General features: G+C 36.8%; 1 protein-coding gene and 1 long non-coding RNA gene across 2 annotated transcripts; one reads left to right on the forward strand and one right to left on the reverse strand.

The window, feature by feature from the left end:
- Positions 1-1,152: 1,152 nt before the first annotated feature.
- Positions 1,153-9,593, forward strand: LOC144451647 (uncharacterized). The gene is made up of 9 exons (XM_078142542.1): positions 1,153-1,209; positions 2,930-3,362; positions 3,802-3,973; positions 5,061-5,265; positions 5,949-6,052; positions 6,500-6,640; positions 7,839-7,923; positions 8,507-8,577; positions 9,001-9,593. Exons 2-9 carry the CDS (start codon positions 2,953-2,955, stop codon positions 9,310-9,312), a joined length of 1,500 nt encoding a protein of 499 aa, XP_077998668.1. The 5' UTR covers positions 1,153-1,209; positions 2,930-2,952; the 3' UTR covers positions 9,313-9,593.
- A 2,469-nt stretch (positions 9,594-12,062) lies between these two features.
- LOC144451343 (uncharacterized) lies at positions 12,063-14,188 on the reverse strand. The gene is made up of 3 exons (XR_013482291.1): positions 14,126-14,188; positions 13,057-13,182; positions 12,063-12,113 (listed from the first exon to the last, which is right to left on the reverse strand). It is a non-coding gene; the product is annotated as an uncharacterized LOC144451343 (long non-coding RNA).
- Positions 14,189-24,903: the final 10,715 nt, after the last annotated feature.

The raw sequence follows: 24,903 nt of genomic DNA on the forward strand, positions 1-24,903 counted from the left end.
AACTCTGATTGTGTTGTTACCTACTTGTGAAAGTAATTGACGATAGAGAGACCACCGGAAAAGGGTCACGTGTCGCAAATAAGAGGATGTTAGAAAGGGTGTAATAATCTTGAAAGAACCTCATTTACATAACACCGTAAGAATTGGTAGGACCTCGGGCCTGAGGTAGGACGAAATGCCCCCACCCCCACCCCCACCCCCACCAACCCACCCTAGGCCTTGTATCAATCTCCGGGAAGTGACCCATGATGACTTACTTGGCCATGCCTTGAAAATCGCAGAGCAGTTAGCAGACTAACTTTCCTATATACAAATAATCTAATTGCTTTTCAAGATGATAAACTACCAGAATCATCATCACGTTCTACTAGGGGAAGTGTACTTGGTTCTTCTTTCATATCGATCATCGCTAAGAAAAACTATTATAAATATTCACTTATTCCTCGGACAATTCCAGAATGGAATCTCTTACCATTATCCATTCAACAAGCAAAAACAATAGACAGTTTTAAATCTGCCCTCTCCAGCATTGATATCACCGATCTCATAGATCGTGCTCACTTGAACACAGGTGAGATCTAAAGGACGCCACCAACATTACGCCTGTGTGATGATAATCCTTTTAGGATGTTTACACAGTATAGAAGTACTGTACAGTAGAAGTAGAAGTAGAAGTAGCAGACTAAGATAAGTCGTGATGTTCCACCCTATAACCGGCCTCCTCGTTGTCCGATGTGTGAGGGCGCCCCGTCACGGCGTACCTTATAGACTAAAATAGAAGTAGAAGTACTTGACGTCAACTGAATCAGCTGTAACGAAACCAGACTCACTTTTGTTCCCCTTTAATATAACGGGGTGCCACACACTTATTTCTCTTGTGTTTGCATAATGAGTAACATTGTTTAGCTGTGTATGCTATCTTTGAGTAATCAATTTAAGTTTTCTTTGTTAAAAGATTGGGAAATGTTGATAACCTAATCACCCCCTGAAGGATATTGACTGACAAAGTGGAAGTAAACAGAGCGTGTCACGGTATGTGTGTATTCACAGCTTTCTAAAGAAATCTATCTTTAGATAGGATTTTCCAGTACGACATGTCAGTGAGCGTGTGCAAGTCTGGCAGCTATATAGTAAGTTTCACTTCCCTGTCGATAGACAAGAAGATACCGATTTAAAATTCTCAATAATACATGTTACGTGTTAGAGAAGGTGAGTAAATCGTCTAAGTTTGGTATTTGTTGATGAATGTACATTACTGTGATGTGATGTGATGTGATGTGATGTGATGTGATGTGCTGTAGTGTAGTACTAGTGTACAGTAGCGAAACGTGGTACATTCCAATGTGTATCTATAATACAGAAGTACAGCTCATTTCTTACGTGTAGTTAGTTTCTGTTCCGCGTTTGGATGTCGTGCCATACAGTACGTTCTAGCATAACAATCTCGTAAATGTGATGTAAAGTTACAGTAGATTGAATTGTAATGCGGGAAGGAAATCATGCTGTACGTAGTTCGAGTTATACAGCAAAAAATTAACAAGTCAAATCAAATTAGACTTAAGTTGGAATTTATTTGATAAAAAAACTATTCCTCACATGGTTCCATAGTATTGTTTCTATATGGAATTAAGAGGTAGAATTATTACCGTCAAAGTGAATGAACTGTATATGTAGTGTCATATACTATAGTAGTGTGCATGGTACATGAATGTACATGAATGATAGTTTTGTAATTGGTGACGTTAAATTTCTCTTTATTGTCCATGTTTTGGGGATAACAGTGACTGAAAAATAATCCGGCATTTTGGGAAATTAATATAGATGAATGATTCTGAAGTTCATTTTAAAACTACTATATGTACTACGGTGCTGCTGTAATCTGTACGAGACAAAATAATACCGGGATTTTGTGCCGGAATGAGGAGAAATAGAATCAACATGACCTTGTCTGACCCCTTCCTTTATATATGACGTGTAGAAAGTAGCTTTTACCGCATGTGATGAGGTGGAAACCTTCCGCTAACTTCTTTTTACCTTCGTGTTTGTATTACAAAGAAATCCATCCAAGCGTTCAATTTAGAATGTCGTAAACTGTACTAAAACTACCCACTAGCAAAGAGTCTCTCTCACTCCCAAATTGTTGATAAGACTAGCCTACTACACACGCACACACACACACACACACACACACACACACACACACACACACAGACAGACAGACAGACAGACAGACAGACAGACACACACATACACATACACATACACATACACATACACATACACATACACATACACATACACATACACACATACACTAAACTAACAACTGAAAACTGTGAACTCAGTGCATGACAGGCCTAGGCGTTCTGTGCTACAACTGCCAACATCAGACTGTGGACGAAAGTAACCTGTTACAAACAAGGAAAGTAAACAAATGAATTGGATTAATGACATTTGTACAGCATGTTGGACTTGTATTACATTCCATCATTTGATAAGAACAGTGTTATGGCCACTTTACATTATAGCTCATGTTAACAAACACGTTTCCAGTTTTCCTGGCACTTCATGTACCCATAAAGAGGCCATAAAAATGTTCTTATCAAGCCATGGTGTGTAATACAAGTCTCTGCTGTTCCAACATGCTGAGCTAAGTGTTATTAATCCAATTCATTTGTTTACTTTCCCTGTTTGTAACATGTTCTGTTCGTCCACGGTCTGATGTCGGCAGATGTATGTAACAATCTATGTGTTGTGCAATAGTGAGGTCTATTTGATTAACATATAATTTACAGTGGTTGATGAAAATGTAGTAAACTTTATTATTTTAAACAAAGGATCTCATCACAAGTGTGTAGTTTTAGCACAGCTTGTGACAGGCAAACTTGGATAGTTGAAAGAATTTTGCTTTACCTCCCTCGGTTTACAGGTAATACGTGAAAGTCATACAGAATGTTTGAGGCTACCACAAAGATTTTTGTAAACACCGTTGGATTGGACACTTTGCTCCCTCCGCCGTCTTTGGAAGAGGCCATTGACTGCAAGCCCCTTGCTCTAATAACGAAAGAGCGACCACTGTTTGGTTGGAAGGCAGTGTATGTACCCAGTCCGTACAGTTTGGAACACATTACACGGTGCACTGACGATGGTCATCGGTCGTCTATAAAGCTACAAACCGATCAATTAGGGGAAGTGAAGACTTCATCGACTTACAAAGTCACGGGAAAGATTGGGAGTAAATTCTCAAAGTTCTTTAATCTTCGTGTTCAAGGTAGCTCCAGTATTAATCTGGAAGCTGACTTCGGAAAGGTGAACAGATATTCCGTGGAGATACCAACACTGGTAGATTTTTTAGCAAAAGCGTAAGTAAAATTGTGTTATTATTGAAGCATGTACAGACACTCAGTAACAGTATTAACATTCTTGGAAAATATGGGTTGATTTAACATACCAGACTATTTTACAAACCATCACCATCACCACCACCACCACCACCATCACCTAGCACCATCGCTATCGTCATCGCCATCACCACCACCACCACCACCACCACCACCACCACCACCACCCCAGCCAACCACCATCACCACCACCATCACCTGGCACCATCGCTATCGTCATCGTGATCATCACCACCACCACCACCACCACCACCACAACCACCACCACCGCAAACAACAACAACAACAACAACAACAACAACAACAAATCCGCTAATTAGAATTTTCCTTTTTTACAGACTGAGCAACTTAAGAACAGCATTGTAAAATTTTCTTCCTTATATTTCCCTCTCCTTTAAAGGAAACTTAAGGAATCACATCATTTCGCGAAGAAAGTCATCAATGACAAACGTCGCAAGTTCTATATCATTGTAGGAACTGTCTATTCCATGGATGATATAACTATACAGGCTATTTCAAGGAACAAATTGAACGAAGAGTTTGAAGTCGAGGCTGTCAAAATGATTCCTAGCGTGAGTAGACAGGGAAACTGCTACATTTCTGATATCGTTACATACGGGTTATAGTGGTACAGAATGGAAACTTATTACTGAAATTAAACAGTTGCTCTGCTGTGTTTTACTGTTACTGCACTGCACTGCACTGTATTGCACTCTACTCTACTCTACTCTACTCTACTCTACTCTACTCTACTGTAATGCAATGTACTGTACTGTACTGTACTGTACTGTACTGTACTGTAATGTAATGTAATGTAATGTAATGTACTCTACTTTACTCTACTGAACTGTACTCTACTCTACTCTACTGAACTTTACTCTACTGAACTGTACTCTACTGAACTGTACTCTACTGAACTTTACTCTACTCTACTCTACTGAACTTTACTCTACTCTACTCTACTGAACTGTACTCTACTCTACTCTACTGAACTTTACTCTACTGAACTGTACTCTACTGAACTGTACTCTACTGAACTTTACTCTACTCTACTCTACTGAACTTTACTCTACTCTACTCTACTGAACTGTACTCTACTCTACTCTACTGATCTTTACTCTACTCCAATGAACTTTACTCTACTGAACTGTACTCTACTGCATTGTACTGTATTTTACTCTACTGACTGTACTGTACTGTTCTGTACTGTACTGTGCTGTGCTGTGTTGTGCTGTGCTGTGTTGTGTTGTGCTGTACTGTACTGTACTGTACCGTACGGTACCGTGTACTGTACTGTACTGTACTGTACTGTACTGTACTGTACTGTACTTTTCTTTAGTTTACAGTGCTATATAATGTGATGTGTTACTGTGGTTACTGTAAAGTACTATAATGTACTGTTACTGTACTGTACTGCACTACACAGCATTCTACTCTACTCTACTCTACTCTGCTCTGCTCTGCTCTACTCAACTCTACTCTGCTCTGCTCTGCTCTGCTCTACTCTGCTCTGCTCTGCTCTGCTCTACTCTGCTCTGCTCTGCTCTGCTCTGCTCTACTCTACTCTACTCTACTCTACTCTACTCTAGCTACTCTACTCTACTCTAGCATATGATATCGATTTAAAAGTCTAAAGATATCTCTTTATTTATACACTAGGTTGAGATCGGTGAAAAAGTGTCTCTCAACTATTCTGTTTATAGTAAATTTGTAATACCCAAAGAGAGAACATTGGCCTTTAAAATGATAAAGGTGGAGATTAATGATGATGGCTCATTTAAAATAATTGGTCGCCACCGACGCTTGTTATCACGGGGTGCACACTTTCGCCCTCTCATGACAGATGACATACCAGACATAATAGGTGAGAAGTTTTATTTCGTTGTAGTTTCGTTGCCAAAATATCGTCGCATTTTAACACATTGATACGATATTTAGCAACAACCGTGTCCATAGGAACAGTAAAATGATGGTGTATATTGCACAGGTAACAACAGCGATGAACAACATTATAAGCAATTGACACATAAACCGTGTAATTCTCGGTACCTGCATTTTACTTCCTGGCATAGAGGGTCAAAATAGTACAAGGAGGTCGACTTATTCTCACGCGCACCTATAGTAATGAATGCGAAGCGTAAGTTAAGGTGTCGACAAGGAGATCGAATGTTCGTATTTTTATGATGTGCCTAGGGAGCAATATTCTATTTTTATGATGTGCCTAGGGAGTAATATTCTATTTTTATGATGTGCCTAGGGAGCAATATTCTATTTTTATGATGTGCCTAGGGAGTAATATTCTATTTTTATGATGTGCCTAGGGAGCAATATTCTATTTTTATGATGTGCCTAGGGAGTAATATTCTATTTTTATGATGTGCCTAGGGAGTAATATTCTATTTTTATGATGTGCCTAGGGAGCAATATTCTATTTCAGGCACTTTCCTTTCTTGTCATTTCCTTTCCAATTTAATTCCATTCAAATAGATTCATTTCAAATTTAGTTATGACATTTTAGTTTATTTCATTGTTTCATTTGGCAAACAGGTGAAGTTGACAAATTATTTCTAACCGATAAGAAATATCGTTTATTCAACTTTTATCAAGGAGTTATCTCTGCTCCGTGTTGCATTGACGGATTTCTCGAAGTGGTAAGTTTAATCAATTAGTGTTATTTTTGAAAACAAAAATCATGTAAAGTTTCTGTTCAGAAACTGGCTTTTGTCGTTGATCACCAATCTTTAGGGTAATATACTCATTTACTTAATATATTTGAAAATTGTTTTCATCAAGACACCATTTTACAGTGTAAAGACATATTACCAGAGAAATTAGGTCTATTGATAAGACTGCTCTTGTCTCACATACGAACACTTGTACTAGATTGTATATGCTTACTTTCATCTGTAATTCGATTTTCCTTTTCCACCTGTAATACAGTTAATTCACATCACTTTAATTTAGGAGTAGATATTCCTCTGCATAATGATATGACCTTATGGTATAGATAGTTAACTTTAGACCCATATGTTGGGCACCAATTATCAAAAACACTTTGGCGTTGAGATGAAGAACTTAGATGACTTGTTGCTTTTCAGATTAAAAACCTATTAGAAGCGAGACAAGATGTATCTAAACAAGATCAAAGCTGCATCAATATTGAAGACAAGTTGAAAGATCTTCCCGTTGATTGGAAGCAACTACTTTCTCCACTTGGAATCACTGGTAGCAGTGATTGCGTACGTATTATGGTTTTAATGTCTATTGTTTATAGCTGCAACGTGAACGTCTTTTAAAACTGTCTATCGTTTATAGCTGCAAAGGGAACGACTTTTAAAACTGTCTATCGTTTATAGCTGCAACGTGAACGTCTTTTAAAACTGTCTATCGTTTATAGCTGCAACGTGAACGTCTTTTAAAACTGTCTATCGTTTATAGCTGCAACGTGAACGTCTTTTAAAACTGTCTATCGTTTATAGCTGCAACGTGAACGTCTTTTAAAACTGTCTATCGTTTATAGCTGCAACAGGAACGACTTTTAAAACTGTCTATCGTTTATAGCTGCAACAGGAACGTCTTTTAAAACTGTCTATCGTTTATAGCTGCAACGTGAACGTCTTTTAAAACTGTCTATCGTTTATAGCTGCAACAGGAACGACTTTTAAAACTGTCTATCGTTTATAGCTGCAACGTGAACGTCTTTTAAAACTGTCTATCGTTTATAGCTGCAACGTGAACGTCTTTTAAAACTGTCTATCGTTTATAGCTGCAACGTGAACGTCTTTTAAAACTGTCTATCGTTTATAGCTGCAACAGGAACGACTTTTAAAACTGTTTTGTAAATTAGATGTAATGATTCACTCGTAATATATCCTGAAGTATATTCATTTATTTGAGGGGAAACATATTTCTGTAGCTGCACACATAATATGGTACAATCAGATTAGAATACCAACCTAATACTATACTAGTTTGACCTCTAATTAATACGTACAATGTCTAATTATCGGTATGTCAACAATTTCAGTCAATATATTGTTGGTTGTGTTATGGATAAAACTACACTCAAGTTACAGATTTGACGACTAATTTGACCTGCATTTAGATTTGATACATAGCTGCATGATGTCGTGGTGATGGTGGTGGTGGTGGTGGTGGTGGTGATGATGATGATGATGATGATGATGATGAGGAGGAGGAGGAGGAGGAGGAGGAGGAGGAGGAGTAAGATATGATAAAATCAATGGAGATTAAAAAAACCAATGAATTTCATGTCTTTTACCATTCTTTCTTGAAATGATCACACATCAATATCAAAATAATTCTACTTATATCGATTTGAGGTATTTTACTCTTATACATAAATAGTATCATATAATATTTACTTTAATAGTTGCCGCCTCCAATATTCAATATGTACATTTTATATACTTTCAGATAACCAACACTACAACAACAAGGGAGGGCATCTACGTTCATTCTTTGCTTCAATCTGCCTGTCATTTACTTCGACCACTCTCTGGTATGGATTTATCTATCTTCCCTCTATTTACAAGACAGAGTGTTTCATTTTGGTGCCAAGACTCACCATGTTTATACGACTGTGTGCAAATTAATATATAGTAAACAACAACAACAACAACAACAACAACAACAACAACAACAACAGTGCGAGAGGCAGTGTGAGATCGTCACACATTCATCATTAAGAAGTCTTTCAAGGCAATGGAATTGTTTGTTTGTAGTACCCACCTCCTCTGCATGTCATTCTGTACTAGCAATTGGCAAAAACAAACTAACAAGTAAAGGGATAACCGAGTTGTACTAATACCACGGCGTCTTTTGTGATGATGACGTGATGATATCATTTTACACCTGCATTGCATCTCTTATTTTCAAATATACTCCTGCATTCACACTCAAACTAAGTCATATTTATTGGTTGTCAGGGGCAACATGGAAATTCCTTTCTACGACATCTAAGTAACACTGAGATGGTTGCCAAACTTTATTGTCTACAGATGTACTCAAATGCATGGTACCAATATGCAAATCTATGACACATCTTGTAGTCATCTTAACCCAAAATGATGTTTCCCTTTCAGATCTTTCGGATGACCAATGCATGGCGTTAGCAAAGTGCAAAAGTGACATATTTAATGAAATTCTGGACCTTGTGAGTATCTGTCAGGATGAATTTATGACGTGTTTTATAATTAAAAGAACATTTTAAAGAGGCCTAGGGAGTAGTATGTCATTCTTAGAATTCATCTTGGTGGTGGTTATCTATTCAGCTATTAAAAGATGCTGACTCGTGTCGGGTATCTGGCATCATTTTCAAAAGGGAAATCAATGTAATCTGATAAGGAAATTACAGGATATAGTAAATTCCGTAACGCTCCTAAGCATAATTGAAACACAGACAGACAGACAGACAGACAGACAGACAGACAGAGGCAAACAGACAAACTAGACAGACAGACAGACAGACAGACAGACAGACAGACGTGTGAACGCAGACAAAACACAGACGTGTGAACACACTTATGATATAGTGGAAAAGAGATGTAGAGATCTTTCTTTTTTTCTTTTGTGGCAGTTGAAGAAAGTGAAGGAAGGAGACATACACCCGGAAAGCGAAGGGGATATTATTCCTAGACATCTACAGGCCACTTTAACGGGGTTGTTGGATCTCCGCAAAAACCCTAGGACACCTATGAAGGCTAAGCAACAGGCAAAAGATCATTCCGATAGTGCTAGATATGATGAATCAGATGTACAAGTCGAATTGACCAGCCGTCTTGTGAATGAGGCAGAGCTCATCAGTTTTATTCTTAATAATCTGAAACAGCTCACCCTGAGTGGAGACGATATTGATGGTGGTCAGAGTAACACCGTTAACAGCGACTGAACTTTAATAAATATTGTACACCAAATATATAATATATAGTTGCTTCAATAAAAATGATGTATGACATGACAGGTACACCTAACAAACATGTTTTTTTTTTCATTACCAGTGTTAGATTAAAGGTAGCCTAACTATATTCTATGATTGTTGCTGATTTGGCCTACTACCGACAACTTTCCATATCAAGTAGAAGCATGGCATATATGTGTCATAGAAATAAACTTTTTAATTTTTTCAAGTTGAAGTTACTTTGTTGAAGAAAACTCAAAAACATTCTAAGTTCAAATCAAGCAAACAATAAGTGTCTCCATAGAAATATTTTCAATAGAGGTCAAACTAATATCAAAATTAAGCTACTTTAGAATCCAATATGGCCGCCAACGATTGTTTTAAGTCTGATGGAAAAAAGGGATTGTCGAATAATATTCCTTTTCAAAGGGGAACGCCAGTCAAGGAAATAAAGGTATGTTCATAAACATTTGGTTCTAGGGGGTCATTTCATGATTTCGCATCTCAGAAAAGTTTTGATCGGTTGCCAACAAACACGAAACTTTTTCACTTCCATTGTTCTTTTATATTTTTATTGCCTACAGCACAAACAGGATAGGTTTAGCGATTCACTCATGGGCTTAATGACTTCAATGGTTCGATCAACAAGTCATCTATGTATTTCAATTCCTTGCTGGTTCTATTCGTCGAAGGCTTCGCTTTGCGACCCAACCCTTAGGTTAACATCCATCCACAAAACATTACAGCTTCTGGTGTATTTTTGAAAAAATGTACTGGCCACACAGATTACAGAGAAATCATAAATAACACGTGATTTTATGACTGTTCAAGATTTGATTGGTTCAACTCTTGGTTTTTTGATGTAATATATAACTATCAATGTTACTACCACTACAATTGTTACCACGGCAACACTACTAACTGCAATCGCCACGATGACTTCCGTTCCTAGAACAAAAATAAAATGAGTAAAGTCGTTGAACAACCAGATGACGTAAGGTAAATAGCACGGCCGGCCCCCTATTTCTACATATAAAGTCGTCTTGTAATGATCTATTAGGAAGGAGACACAGATGAATGATACAGCCTAGCCGCTAATCGAGGAGAACATTCTGAGGTGGACTGTTATCGCTATGACTGGGTACCTCAGCAGCTTGTGACTGGTCACACAACATCACATGCCTACGAAAACATTTGGAGCCATGCACCTCCCCTCCCCTCCCCTCCCCCCCCTCCTCCCCCTGGCGACGTCTAGTCCCAAGCTCTGACCAATTACACTTTATGGAATACATTACTGTAGAAACTATCACTCAAAACATAAAGGTATGAAACTATACACATACTCTGCAATGGTGAGTTTTTGTCCGTTGGCTCCCAGATTTCTGTGGAAGTTTCCCTTGGACTTGTTGGAATTACTGAAACAAAGTTGAAGGAAGAACTTTTTGAAAAACCAACGTGTGGGAGTGAGTGAGTGAGTGAGTGAGTGAGTGAGTGAGTGAGTGAGTGTGTGTGTGTGTGTGTGTGTGTGTGTGTGTGTGTGTGTGTGTGCGTGCGTGCTGGAGTGTGTTCGTTTCGTATTACCTTTTCAATATATATATATATATGATTCGATCATGGACATTTGAACTCTAAACTTATCGTGACAAAGATAAAAAGTAATTGATGACCATACCTTGACAGGTAACGTTATCATTGTTTAGTCTGTAACCATCTTCACATGAACATTCGAAGTTACCAAGAGTGTTTATACACAGCTGTTGACAACCACCGTTATCAATGTCACACTCATTTATATCTGAATATGCAAAAAGAAGAATGAAAAGAGGACACCACTCCATGAAATAAAGGTATTTGCATAAACTGTGAGTCATTTTACATCACATGCAAATTTCATTGCCGAGCTCGCCAGCACTGGAACACTGATGCATCACGGGTCTTAGCAGACGTAACCAATCATTGGACGAATAATGAATATTCATAAATCATAACAAATGCGTATTACCTTCAGATAAATTGTCATTTTTTTCATCTAATACATATTCATGTCTGCTAAGACCTATGTACAATGTGCCTCTGTAACTTTTTGTCCTAGTTTGTCCCTTTTTTTTCTTTTTTTTCTGTGTATGTAATCTTGCAACAGGTTCCATTGGGAGAACAGTGCTAATGCACTCAAATGGTGTCTGTGTATGAAAGATTAATAAATAAATTTTAAAAAATGACGTATCATTGAAAGAACAATAAATGCAAAAGAGTTTCAATTTGTTGTTTCTTGACAAATGCGCAAAATTAATGTGATTCGAAATGATGAAATGACTCTCCAGAACCCAAAGTTTGTGAAAATATATGTATTTCCTGGAGTGGTATTCCACTTTAACTAAACATCAAAATGTCAAATGTAGTCTTCGATTCGGTGATACTGTGCTGTGTAAAATGAAACTACGTATTGTATTATTTCCACTTCTAGTAGTTGAAATCTATCTATAGTGTAACAGACAAACAGACAGACGCAACTACACATGCACGTGCGCGCGCGCAATAGTCCACTTTGAATCTTCAGGTTGAAAACATTTCAGTTTTGTGTTAGCTTAAGATCACTAAATGGTGTTAAGTTAAGGTATACTATGGAGTCTATGTTAGTCTAGTAAACACATTCAAGGAATGAATCTCACCACAATGATGACCATCACTCCACAAGACATAAGTTTCATTAGTACAAGAACACAGGTAGCTGCCATCAGTATTCTCACATATGTCTTCACATCCACCTTTGTTATCCAGGCATTCATTGATATCTACAATTAATAGAAAATCACTAAACCTGAAACAAAATGTCGTCTGGCTCAATAAAAACTTTACTAATACTGCTACATTTTATCGTCTGGCTCAAAAAAATATTACCAACAATGCTACATTTTATTGTCTGACCAAAAAATATCTTACCAATAATGACACATTGTATCGTCTGACTCAACAAAAATATTACCAATCAAGATATTGGTCGAGCCAGATGTAGCGATGTTATTGAGATTTTTGTTGAGCCAGACAAATAAAATGAATCAATTCTGACAAGATGTTGAAGTTCTGTGTCTGTAAAAAACTTGTTTTGACAGCTCAGATACAAAGAGTGTAAAACCAAAGAGAATTATGTGACGTCATCTCTAGAGGTTTTTCAATAAACCCTGGCAGGAAATCTCCAAAATGGCCGAACACAAGTCAAATGCAAAGGGGCTTCTTTACAAGATTTTACCGAGGTGCGATTTTATCATCTCATACTTAAGTTGATATCAATAATTTAGTGTACTAATTTAAGACAGAAGTAAGTCTGACTTTTACTGGCTGCAACAGGACTATTTTTGAACTAATTTTTGAACTATTTTATTAGACAAAATGAGTACTGACTCACCTTTGGGCAAAAGTATTTGTTTACCTGTACACATGATATTGTACAATAAATCCCATCAAATTGAGTCCTCACCCAAAAGTCAGCTCTCTAATGAGATCACGATTTCAATCATTGAATGTACTACTTCTGGATACAATTCACCACTAATTAACATGTGTGTTGTTTTACAATTTTAGTTAATATATTGGCTGATCGAAGGAAAACTACTCCAGTTACCACTATTGTATCTTAAAGTTGAAGGTAGTAGTCAATATAAGTGTACTAAAGTCAACACAGATATAACTCTGAACGTTTCAATTAAGCTTTGAAAAGAATACTCAAATTTACTATACCATTGCAAAGAAAAACTAGTAACGGATTTTGCAGGTAACCTTGGTAACAACTGCATTGGAAGCTTCCTATGATGTTTGTACAAATGTGTGAACATCCACCATTGTTCTGGTTACACTCATCCGTTTCTGAAATTATGAAATGAACAAATCGTTCAATTCGGTCTGTAACATTAAGTACATTTCTTTACATTTAGTCTCATTAAGGGGTATTTCGTATCAAAGTATTGATTTTCGTCTATGACATTATCATTTTTGCCAAACTAGACAGAAGACTTAACTTGGTGATGTCTTTGTTTAACTGGAAGCGAGGCTCTCGACTTGTATTGGTTGCTTGTTGTACTTTAGATAGACCAGTGTATGCCATTCGCATACTGATCAGTATTACGACTGCATGTTTATTTGGTGTGGTAATCTCCCAAAGGGTAAGAGGGTAGGTAAACCATTAGTAAAACCCACATCTTAGTAATTATAAGGTGAGAAATATTTTAATTTAGATAAAAGAGAAATTTGACTAAAAGAAGGGCATAGTGTCTTTATTCAGTCAATAAAGAAAGTGAACATTCAATCTGGGGAAAAAGACTAGTCGGGGATAGAAAAACGACAACAACAAAAATCAATCTAAATCATGTCTATGCTTTCTGTACCCTGTGGTTTTTATGCTCTATAACGCAAACAATAGCAATAATGGCAAAGCATTTTACATATAAATTTGCAATATTTATGCTTTCAACAACAGTTTGTACAATATACAAGAAGTCACATATTTCGGATCTAGACCTCATTGATAATGCTGTGTATGGCAGCTTTTGAATATCCTGTATTTGCATATATTACCCACAATGCCCTTCATATACCCCTGTTTGTTTATGATGTGCCAGTCATTGATTAAATAGACAGCTTCCTATCAAAATTAAATTGACTCTGATTATTTGTAATTGGATGTGGTCATTAGAAGGATAGCTACCCCCCCCCCCCCCCATACATATCCATCCCATCCCTTCTCCACAAGATCTCTTGTGTTATTCATATACCTTCAAAATTTACAAGAATATTGTTATATATCATTTACCAGTGCAAGTAAGGACATTGTCATCAAGCGTATATCCGTTGTCACAGCTACATTCGGGACCACTCACCCCGATCTCGCATCTATGTTCACAGCCATAGGTGTCACATGCCGTCTGACCCTAGGGAAATGGAAAGGAGTTTTTTGTAATAGGGTAAGTAGAGAAGGGAAATGCACCTCTGTAACTATCTCAAAACTCACTCTAAAATTTGCCAAGTGAAAGCTTGTTCCTGTTCCTCAAAAGAAAACTAGGGTTCTGAATCAGTATTGTTTTCAAGGAAATCTTATTTTCTCATTGATTTAACACAGTATTCAGTGGCCATATTGGATTCTAAAATGGCGGCTATATTGGATTCTAAAACGACGGCCATATTAAATTCTAAAATGACGGCCATATTGGATTCAACAATGCTTTTAATTTTGATATATATATTTTTTATTTCTATTTAAAAAATTCATACGATGCACCCCACTCCCAACCCGATATTTTTACTTGCTTGTGCTGACAATGATTGTGCGTTTTCTTGGGCAAAATAACAGCAGCATTTTAAGATATTTATTATCATGGTGAATACATCAGTGGGAAATTAAAGTGTCATTGGGGTGTTTCAAAACTTAATGTAAGCACACTAAAAGTATTGCCTTGCATTTTTTGTGATTCTTTTTATAAAAAGAGAGACAGGCAGAAAGGCAGCATTTACTGAATCTCACAATTTGGCCACATATTTAAATATCTCTAGTAAATACATGTTTATGTACATTTTGTGTATAATTATATCAAATCTTGGTATAAACAATCAATTATGCTAAATAATTAAGCTCATAAAAGCAGAGCATAGTTGTGAGATCAATCACAACACAGGTGAATCCATCTCACGTTTATAGCTGATCTGTCAAGACGTCTTTGAAATCATCAAATTGAATAAACCGCCAGCATTACAAGAAACCGATTCAAATCAATTCGACATGTCGATTGGTGTTTTGTTATCTTACAAAGATAACATGTGTGGGATGATGGTCCCGGACCAATGAACCAGTGAATATTTGAACTATGAATAATACCAAACAACTAAGGGGTGAACCTTTATCGCATTTTTCAACCCAGACATCACAGTAACAATCCATGAACCATGATGACCAGATCTTGAAGATTAGACCTGCTGTGTTGAAAGTGTTATTTCCCAAGAGATAAATGTGAATACACTGACCTGTACAGTATTTGTAAAGACTAATAATGCTGTCAATGGAACTACAACACATAAAACTAGTCTTGCGTGTATGATGACGACTTCCATGCCGTTTGAAAGACTACACAGGCTGTTCACCGTAAACAATTGTTTCTAACGACGCATGTAACCTGCAAATCATAACATTCACAATATTACACAACACTATGGAATCTTCAATTTCCTGTGACATCAAATATTTCTGAATGACATCTTGAAGTAACATTTTTCGCTAATTGTAATCCCTTAACAGTCCGCAAATGTAAACAACATAAATCTTTATTTTTCTTTGTCTTCACAAACCTGACGAATTTAGCAAACATTTAATTTTGATACCATTTCATAGATCACGACTTCGATCTTCGATCGATAAAATAAACCCGATTTTTAACATAAATTTACAAACAAATAAGAATGTTGTCAATTTCTGCTCGAAAAGTATTTTGTTCTGTTGACAGTATTCTGTAATTGAGGTCAACACACCTTGACGTCTTTACGACATTGTTTACAACGTCCGCTCTTAGGATTACCCGAGTCATAATTCTTAAAGTGACTTTTATCTTTTCAAATTTGTGAAGGTCGTTTTCCCTGAAGAAGCGCAAAATTGTTTAACATCGTTATCAGTATTTCTATTTTTATCTGTCAGAGAGAAGTTTATGTGACCTTGATTTAAATCACAGGTGATGTCAAAGAGAACATGTACATCAAATTTCCATTGATGTTTTGAAACTACTTGTTTAAAGATTGTTGAAATGTTGAAATGTTGGACTAAAATCAACGGAGTCTGTGTCACCCTGAATTTGAAGGAGTTTGGATATTGTAGTTACAATTGAAACCATGCCACTTGAAACATAGCGTTACACGGCTGACAAAATTTCTCACTAACTTCACTACATTTCATCGTCTGGTTGGACAATATTTTGACCAACATGGCTACATTTTACTGGTCAGACTGAAAGAAATTCTTAGTAATACTAACATTGCTATATTTCTAAGTTCATGGATTTAACTTTTTGCCCACAGAAGTTACATTTCATTTTTTGGCAAATGAAAATTCTTAACAACATTGATCTGTATTCTTTTGGGAAATAATGTTATCCTAGTAGATCACCTAGCCAAATCATTGTAACCAAATCATGTACATTGTAACCAAATCATGTACATTGTAACCAATCCATGTACATTGTAACCAATCCATGTACATTGTAACCAATTCATGTACATTGTAACCAAATCATGTTCATTATAACCAAATCATGTACATCATAACCAAATTATGTACATTTTAACCAAATATTGTACATTAAGTAGCCAAATTATGTACATTGTAACCAAATCATGTACATTATAACAATCTGAAGTAAAGATAACGCTATCACATGTAAGTAAAATGTAGCAAGGTTTGTAAGGTTTTGTTGAGCCAGACATGAAATATAACAATGTTGTGAAATTCTTTGTATAGCCAGGTGACACTTGGTTTCAGGTGAAATAGTTTTCATTGTTACTATCAACATCCACTTCGCTGCATTTAATTTATGTGTTTGTACCAATTTTGGCCCGTCATTGAATAAAAGTTACTATAAAATTTACGTCAGATCGTGGCATTTGTGGTATCTGCAAACACTAATCTCCGCTTCAACAAACGCCCATGCTATAACAAACCTAACCGAATAAAACATAGCACGGTGATTTACTCGGTCGGTGATTGGCTATTGTTGTGACCATATTTACAAGTGACAATTAGAATTATGAAAACGAAGACAACACTGCATTTTCCCGGGTTTTAAACAGTGTATAGTTCGTCATTTCTTCAATGTAGAAGAATATGGCAGAAGTGCATTGTAAAGAAACATTTTAACAAGTTTTGATATTTAAGTTATGTCGACGTATAGTAAAGCCATAGCTGTGAAAGAACCAAAATGACAAACATAGGCTAAACTAGTAGAAGTTCTCGGAGTTAAGTTTATGAGTACGATTGTACCAATTTAAAGTTCCTCTTGAAGGTATAATGGTTGAATTTGATGTCATAAGAGATGTTAACATGACAGGAGAGTACTTACCAGTGAAATTATCTTGTTAGTTTAGTATATGTACAGGTGGTGACCTTAGATACATGACCCGACCACAATAGGTCTTTTAAGGATAGCTTCAAAGCACATCCCCCGCTACGTCAACGTTGTCATCGACAAACAAAGGAAATAACACATCGTCTTGTGAATTGTATGTCAACTAGATAATCGATGAGCCATGTTATTTCTATTGTGTAAGCTTATTTTGACAAAGGAGTGACTCCCTAACTTTGAATAATCACGTGCTTTTTATGATTTCAAATCTGTGGAAACAGGGCGCCTTTACTGCGTAGGTGAACTTGCAAAGAGTTCTGCTCGGAGTACGCGCTCGCTTGTAACCCGAGGCAAACATGGCAATTAGTTATTGTTTTAGCCTATATCCGAAAAATTGGTCTATAAATGCTTTAGTTGTCGTTATGGTCCTATGCATTTGTCAGTCATATATATCTGGAAACACCAGTACACCTAATGACTGTTTGATGTATGTATTGTATTGTGTTGTGTTGTGTTGTGCTGTGTTGTGTTGTGTTGTGTTGTGTTGTGTTGTGTTGTGTTGTGTTGTGTTGTGTTGTGTTGTGTTGTCTTGTCTTGTCTTGTCTTGTCTTGTCTTGTCTTGTAGTGTAGTGTAGTGTAGTGTAGTGTAGTGTAGTGTAGTGTAGTGTAGTGTAGTGTATTGTATTGTATTGTATTGTATTGTGTTGGATATTTTGTAAATAGTATTGCTATAATTTCTTTCGTTTCGTTGTATTGTACACCTGTATTTTCGCTTTGTCCGATCAAATTCACTCTTAATTTCTGCCAATCAGAACATCACACTTTCTCCTAATTTGTACCAATCAGATCGTTTTCATAAGTTTTCTTATCACACGATCCATGTATACTTAAATTGAAACGAGCGTAGTCCAAGTACAGTTTAATACTAACTGTAGCCAAACCGACAACACATTTCTCTTGTTTTCTGTATTGGCAGGTTAGTAGAACTTTGTATTTATTCAATTCAATTCTATTCTCAAATAGATTTCTGTCTTTCATAATTATCGTGTATATTTCAAGACTGTAACTGTAATCGTAATCATTATCACCGGTACCACCACCATCATCATATTTCTGGGACACGATCAGAATGTTCGCTATAAACAGCGCCATCTATCAAGCCATTCTGTAATTAATCTGCCACTATTACCCGTTGGGGGCGTTGTGCTCTTGCTAAAGTGGTAGCTAATACCTTATTATGTAAACTCTCATGCTGATATCAGCTGGAAGAGTATTGTGAATAAAATTCACCCACCATTTTTATTGAATATCAAAGTAGTAATACAAATTGTTCAAATCCTTGCATACATAAATGACCAGGACACTTGGTAGATGGCAATTTCTAAGACAACATCTCTTCAAACCTTCTTCACTGAAATCTGATCAGTCCTTCCCCATTTTAGACCACTCACGCCATTTTAAATGTACTTTTACATGTTAGGACCCCCCCCCCCCCCACATATATATAACAACAAGATATTACTCGAACAAGACTTGTTGGAAAAGTTCCTCGGCTATTTTCATTATCACATCACAATTCTACTCTGTCACGTGTCACAAACTATCCGTCATTAGATCATCAGTAGTTGTGAAGAAGCGACATGAAACTGTCTAGCAAGTGTAGTATAATCTATTCTGTTAGTAACACAGCTGTAACCTAAATGATCACTTAAGCATTAATATATTTATCAACCAAGCATGTGAATACTTCAATACTTATTCAAAGACAACTTTTGATTACAGCAGCCCTTGAAAGCATGATGAGTTGACAATAATACAACAAATGTATAAGAATGTATACAGGCAGATTTCGAAGTGACAAAACTTTGTCAAGTGGGCAATGCGAACCAAATCATCTCGCTATAAATGGGAATTGTTAAAAGGGGCCCTCACGATAACGTCAAATGATGATGATGATGATGATGATGATGATGATGATGATGATGATGATGATGATGGTGATGGTGATGGTGATGGTGATGGTGATGATGATGATGATGATGATGATGATGATGATGATGATGATGATGATGATGATGATGATGATGATGATGATGATGATGACCAATTTGTTTTTTGTATGACTATAGTATTCGAAAGTTTGAACTGTCTTGTTCGCTCTATCGGCTAGGACGTGAAACAATTGGCTTCTAAATGTCATCACGCATAAACAAAACAAACAAAGACATTCTTCTCAACCTCTTAGATGGTTGTCAAGGAGAATGCGGGGAGGAGTCTGACATCGTGACGTCACCCAACTAGGATTAAAACACTGTTCAGAATACATGTTGGTAGTTCTTATCCTAGTTTGACATAAAATGATCTGTTTGACCTTGACCCACGTCGTCTTCAAAGAGGGTGCTGAAAAATGACTAGGGTGTACATTTACCATTTTGCCAAAACCATTGTTAGTGTATTCTTATCAATTCTTTCATCCCCTCAAAAGAGCTACAGACACAGACACAGACACAGACACAGCCCTACAATGTAGATCATGGGGCCTAAGTACTTAGTACGGGGGGAGGGTCATTAGTACACCTGAATGATGCCGGAGAGAGACTTCAATCTTAACCAATTTTACATGTGATAGAACCTCTCACAACAATTCGATTAACTCTGTTCTGTAATCGAAACACCCATACCCTACATTCTCCTTCATTTTATCATAACACTATGTATAACATATACATTGAGATCGATCGAAATTCTAAAAGTAGCGATTATATTAGAATTAATTTGAATGAAACTGCAATAATTTTATGCCCGAAATGTAATTCTAATTTATGTTTAAAGTGCGATACAAATATAATTTAGATCACTGAACCTGAAACACAAAATCTTGCTAACATACACTGCTACATTTTATCGTCTGACTCGACAAAAATCTTACCAACAGAGCTATTTGTCGAGCCTGACGATAAAATGTAGCAATATTCGAGCTAGACGATAAAAGTTGAATTGTTGGTAGGAGTTTGTTGAGCCAGACGATGAAATGTAGCAATATTAGTACATTTTTTGAACCAGACGATGATGTAGCAATGTTAGTACATTTTTTGAACCAGACGATGAAATGTAGCAATGTTAGTACATTTTTTGAACCAGACGATGAAATGTAGCAATATTAGTACATTTTTTGAACCAGACGATGAAATGTAGCAATGTTCGTACATTTTTTGAAACAGACGATGAAATGTAGCAATGTTAGTACATTTTTTGAACCAGACGATGAAATGTAGCAATATTAGTACATTTTTTTAATCGGATGATAATGTTAGTAGCATTTTTGTCGAAAACACGATGTTTGTTTCAGGTATCGTAGTCTTAATTATGTATAAAAAATAGTAACGTGCTCATGACGTCATGGGTCAGATAAGGCCTACAAAGTACAGCATTTCATGAGACGGCTGAAGTGGACACCTCACTTTTTTTAATAAACGTCATGAAAAGAAACGTCGCGTGTCCTGTCATGAAGGTGTCACTCGATTTACAGAACGTGGACGAGAAGAAAGACATGATTGGTCAAATGTGTATAGTTGCCAAGTAGTAGCAATTTGTATGTTTTCAATGGTATTTAATAAACAGTGTCGATGAAAAGAATTATAACTCTTTAGCATGATACACACATTTACATGTAATACTAATGTCAGACCAAGGTCATTTTGAGCACAGATGCGCGTGTCCATGCAATGAGAGTGTTGAATTCATTTGCAGGTTGGGATAAAGTGACCAGGAGCGCAAAGATTATTGTTGTCTTTCGATCTGTGTTCACGGTACAACACCATGGAAAAAGCTAATGTTTATTTTACAAGGAGTGTGATGTTTATAGGGTTTATTACTTTATGTTGTATTCCAAACTTCCCGTTCATTTCGTCTGAAGGTAAGTTACTAATTAATATGAAGTGTAATGCCAGTAGAGGATATCACGAAGCTACTAGCTATCATATATATACGAAAGCTGTTGAATCTGTTAACGAAGTGTATTTAGAGACTGAGTATCCAGACAAGCTTCTCTCTCTCTCTCTCTCTCTCTCTCTCTCTCTCTCTCTCTCTCTCTCTCTCTCTCTCTCTCTCTCTCTCTCTCTCTCTCTCTCTCTCTCTCTCTCTCTCTCTCTCTCTCTCTCTCTCTCTCTCTCTCTCTCTCTCTCTCTCTCTCTCTCTCTCTCTCTCTCTCTCTCTCTCTCTCTCTCTGATGTCTATAAAATCATAATCATTTAGTATATGTTGATGGATCGTTTTCCATTCACTACAATATATGTGCCATGTTTCCATTGGGAACGAAATATACGTTTTAGTCAATTCTAATCATATATACACTCACTCATAATAGTATTGAAAATAAAACTCATTAAAACTCCGACAATTGGGATTACAATGTACATGTATCGAAATCTATTACAGTATGAACGACAGCTGTTTTTAACACCACCGTAATCCAATAATTGTATTTATGGCTCACTTTTGTTCACAGTAACAACTTAACACAGTGTTTGTGATTGGAATGAAACCTAAGTGGGGTTACAATATACAGAAAACACGCAAAAGTTGAATGTCATCCGCTGAACACGTGGAGAATCAAACTATTTAGAGGGAATGATGAATTTCATGAGAGAGAGAGAGAGAGAGAGAGAGAGAGAGAGAGAGAGAGAGAGAGAGAGAGAGAAAGAAAGAGAGAGAGAGAGAGAGAGAAGAGAGAGAAAGAGAGAGAGAGAGAGAGAGAGAGAGAGAGGGGGGGGGGGGGGTAGAATATGTATAGAATCTTAATGTACATATCGATGTATCGTTTTCCATTCACTACAATACGTCCATTGGGAACGAAATACAAATTACGGTTAAAGGTCAGAGAAATTGCCGAAAATAGTAGTGCCAGTCGTTTTAGTCGATTTTCATCATTTATATATTCACTTCTAAAAATTCTGACATTTGGATTACAATCTACACGTATTTGCAACGACTACCGTATAAATGACAGCTGTTTTTAAACCTATGTATTGTAGCATTTCACCATATGGATGTAAATTTACAAACACAACCCTAATTCCATAAGTTTATGGGTCAAAACGAAAAGTGTTACAGTAGTTAAACATCAGGAATATATGTAAAAGTCAAATTTCATTCGCTAAATAAAGTATACAGAAGTGAGGTCAACAAAATTTAGTCTGGATGCCAACTGTGGTTTCTAACCACAGTTTGGTCAAAGTCCCTCAATCAGCACAGCAAGTTGTTCATCCAATCTGTGAACCTCAGCTGCTATAGTGATGTAAACAGTGTACAAGTAGCATCCTGAGCTGACAAATATACCATATTTGGACATTACATAACTGTCACAATAAACACTAACTTTATGAGGGACTGTGTTATTGGTTAGAATTTTGTGATTAATTAACAAAGACATGATGTTAATGACTGTGTGGGTGGCTGTGGATGAATTTTAAATTACATCTCATGCATCACAGAACTTCTAGAGTAACGACGTTGACTAGACTATGAGTGAAGGTATACATCGTAACGATAGTGTATATGAACTAGACTAACAAAATCGAGCAACAGCAATGCCAAAACTGATTTAAATTTAATATTAATTTAAATTGATGTTTTCCATATGACGTTTATGATTTTCTTTTGCCCCTAGAATTATGTTCCAACGACTGCGCCTATGCTTATGATGGTGGTTGTGATGATGGTAGTCCTGGAGCCTACAGCCATGATTGTCTATACGGTGACGACTGCGATGATTGTGGTCCTAGGACTTGGCCAGATGGTCGTAAGTAAAATATTTCTGTTAGGGTGGCCCTATTTTTTGTAGTTTATCATAACTTTTTCATAGCAACTATAGGTCGATCGCCCGGTTGGTCGATTATTAAAAAAAAAGTAAAAAAAAACTTGTTTCTTTTGCCTCTCCTTTTCCTCCTATCTTTTTTTACTGGATTCCTGGTATCTTCATTCATAGTCCAAATAAATCAGAGAACTTTGTAGAATCTGGTAAAAGCCATTGCTTCTCCTTTAACCCTTTCTACTTGAATAACTTTCGTCAAGAAAGAAATACTCTGTTCGTGTACAAGCTAAGCGTCGTACGTGGTCGACTGTAGATGACGTCACCGAAATAGCTCCGAAACTAACAAATTGTTGATTGCGCATGCCTTATATCAACTTGAATGACAGACTGAGTGAACTTCACATTTCTCCTGTTATTTTTAAAAGACCAGGAGCACAAACTCTAACTAAACTCTAATTCGACTCTTCTCAGCTGAAATATGTGCTGACAACTGTAATGGATATGAAAATAACGGTGCTTGTAACGACGGTGCCCCGGATGCTGTTGATTCGCAGTGCAAACTGGGACAAGATTGTACAGACTGTGGTACACGTGGAGGTATAGGACATCTTTGTTTACACCTAAGTCTTGATAATGTAATATTGTTACAAGATATTGTTAAAACTTTAAAGAACACAAGCTGCAGTGAAGCATAATTAATCACCACTTGTCACCATGGCAACACTTAATTAAACCTAATATTCAGGCATGATGTGTAACGATTTGATGACGTGGCAGTGAAAAACTTGGGTTACCGGAACCAAACAATTGTTGTTTTTTCGGCCTAGTCGAGATTTTATGTTATAAGAGTATTTCCACACTAGTTAATCACATAAACTATTTAATATAATTGTGTCACTTGAATTTCTGAATCTAAACTTAGAAATCTACATTAAGGCTGGTCTACATGTAGACAGTAAACAAATACATGTATTTAGAATATTGAGTAAAAATTATCACTTTAGATGTATGGATGACATCCGGGAACTTCAAGACTGAGGCATTAAATATTTCGACATACTTCTAAGTTACCATTTAATATTACACGATAATGATAAAACGGTGTTTAAAACAAATTTATTCCCGAAGTCAAACTGAAATTTGTACGATTATTTTTTTTTCAAAGGTACACCACCACCAACGACTGCAGTGACCACACAGACAGAAGCAAGTACAGTCACTGGTTCAGCGTCAATCGAACAGACAAACCAAGGTAAAGTTATTGATATTGATGAAATACATGGAAACACAGGAACATATTATATAATACAGTGAAATTGAATTGTTATACACGGTCTATACATCAAGAGAGAATTATGACACTAACACTGCCACCACTACCACAACCACCACCATCACAATCACCACCACGGTTGCCACTATAATCTTCTGCATCACCACTAATGCCGCCACTAATACCACAGCTAATAATACCACCACCACCAGCCACCCACCAATATCACTACCACCACCACCACCACTACCACACAACCACAACCACCACCACTACCACACAACTACAACCACCACCACCACCACTACCACTACCACACAACCACCACCACCACTACCACACAACCACCACCACCACCACCACACAACCACACAACCACAACCACCACCACTACCACACAACCACCA

The sequence above is a fragment of the Glandiceps talaboti genome, chromosome 21 (assembly GCF_964340395.1).
Source record: "Glandiceps talaboti chromosome 21, keGlaTala1.1, whole genome shotgun sequence".
Classification (NCBI taxonomy): domain Eukaryota; kingdom Metazoa; phylum Hemichordata; class Enteropneusta; family Spengelidae; genus Glandiceps; species Glandiceps talaboti.